The 1,797-nt window shown below is 36.1% G+C and overlaps 1 protein-coding gene across 1 annotated transcript; it reads left to right on the top strand.

Annotated features, from left to right (window-relative positions):
- The first annotated feature begins 363 nt into the window (after window positions 1–363).
- LOC125847371 (protein DOG1-like 3) lies at window positions 364–1,119 on the top strand. Its single transcript, XM_049527006.1, has one exon. The coding sequence runs from the start codon at window positions 364–366 to the stop codon at window positions 1,117–1,119; it is 756 nt and encodes a 251-aa protein (XP_049382963.1).
- Window positions 1,120–1,797: the final 678 nt, after the last annotated feature.

The raw sequence follows: 1,797 nt of genomic DNA, 5'->3' as shown, positions 1-1,797 counted from the left end.
TTTCTTGATTTGGATGCGAATATCACCTAAAAGTTTAAGCTATTAAAATAAATAGGTTTTATTATTCAATTATATTCTCAACAACAAAAAACTATTGTTTGAAACGGATTACTTCTTCTCCATAACTCGAATATATATATATATATATATATTGCAAAATATATGAAGTCCCAATGCAATGTTATGTACTCATAGATGAGGACGAAACTTTATCTTGTGCTGCACGTGGACAAACAATAAAATGATAAAATCTCAAATATTCTTTCCTGTCCTTTTGTCATGTAAATAGGACTATATATAATTTAGCTTCCGATTATATTTTTTCACATATGCATATAAATAAATCCAATTAGGTAACGTAAAATGGCCAGCACTTCAAGCCGTAGCATTAGTGATAGTCCAACGGAGCAAGAATGCGTATACGAGACATGGATGAATTTGCAACGTAAAGAAACGATAGAGCTTGAGCAAGCTGCACTTCAAGCCAAAAAGGGCCTAAAAGATGAAAATCAACTCACTCAACTAATCGAAAAAACCGTACAAAATTTCCAAGACTATGCTAACAACCGTAGCTGTCTAGCCCGAATCGACGTATCACCACTGTTTGCGCCAACTTCATGCACCCCGTTGGAGAATTCGGTCCTATGGATCGCAGGATGTAGACCATCTTCTCTCATACGTTTCGCGTACGTTCTATGTGGCATAGACATCGAGTCTCATCTCACCGAGTTTCTTCAAGGGAAAAAGCTCGGTGACCTCGGTGAGCTGACCAATAAACAAATGAACATGATTGACGCTTTACAAGCTAAAACGATTAGAGAAGAGAAAAATCTTTCTTCAAAATTGGCTAGCTTGCAAGAGGACATTGTGGATCAGCCTTTCGCCGGTAAAACGAAGAATGATTGTGAGAATCCAGATGAAGCTTTAGATGAACATAGCCGATATATGGCTGGTGTATTAAAAGACGCTGATGAGTTGAGGATGAATACGTTGAAGGAAATTGTACTCAACATACTTAAACCGCTTCAAGCTGTGGAATACTTAGCCGCTGCCAAGAGGCTTAAGCATTGTTTCAAAATATGGGGCCAGAAGAGGAATCAACCACGTACCAACAATTAGAGCTAGCTGCTACTTTAGTTTTCTTTAATTTCTGCAAGACGTATGTGATTATTAATAAAGTTGTTGAGTTTTCTGCTAATTAATTATAATTATATATGTGTGATCGTTAAAATAGTTGAGTTTTTTTTTTTTGTAAATTTTACGGAAAAATACTTTCATCATGAACACTTGTACTGAATTCACCAAAGCTTGTATTTCACCAATAACTTTATAGGAAATTCTCATAGCTTGAGGCGTGTCGAAAGACACTATCCTTAAGGATATATACCATGGAAGCCATAATTGGCAACAGAGAGAAAATAATGACAGAGAGGAAAATATGATTTGGAAAAATGAGAACTCACACCTTTCATTGATCAGCAATGAAGTACTTATATACATGTGTGAATATGCATTAACGAATCTGTAGAAAGAGAAAATATCTAACTAACTAATTATCTCTAACCGACTAAGACATCACTAACTAACTGCACTAACAGAAAAATGGAATCTAACTAACTGAATGTCATAATTAATATACATTTTAATCATGATCGTTAATACCCCTCCTCAAGTTGGAGGTGATGATTTCACTGCCAACTTGTGTAAAATGGCTGAATGTTTGACACCAGTGAGAGCCTTGGTAAGAATGTCAGCAAGTTGGTCAGAGGTGGACACATGGTGCAGAGAAATGAGCCC

Source organism: Solanum stenotomum, chromosome 12 (assembly GCF_019186545.1).
Source record: "Solanum stenotomum isolate F172 chromosome 12, ASM1918654v1, whole genome shotgun sequence".
Classification (NCBI taxonomy): Eukaryota; Viridiplantae; Streptophyta; class Magnoliopsida; order Solanales; family Solanaceae; genus Solanum; species Solanum stenotomum.
The sequence above is the reverse complement of the archived record's forward strand: the minus strand, read 5'-3'. Positions and strand labels throughout refer to the sequence as shown.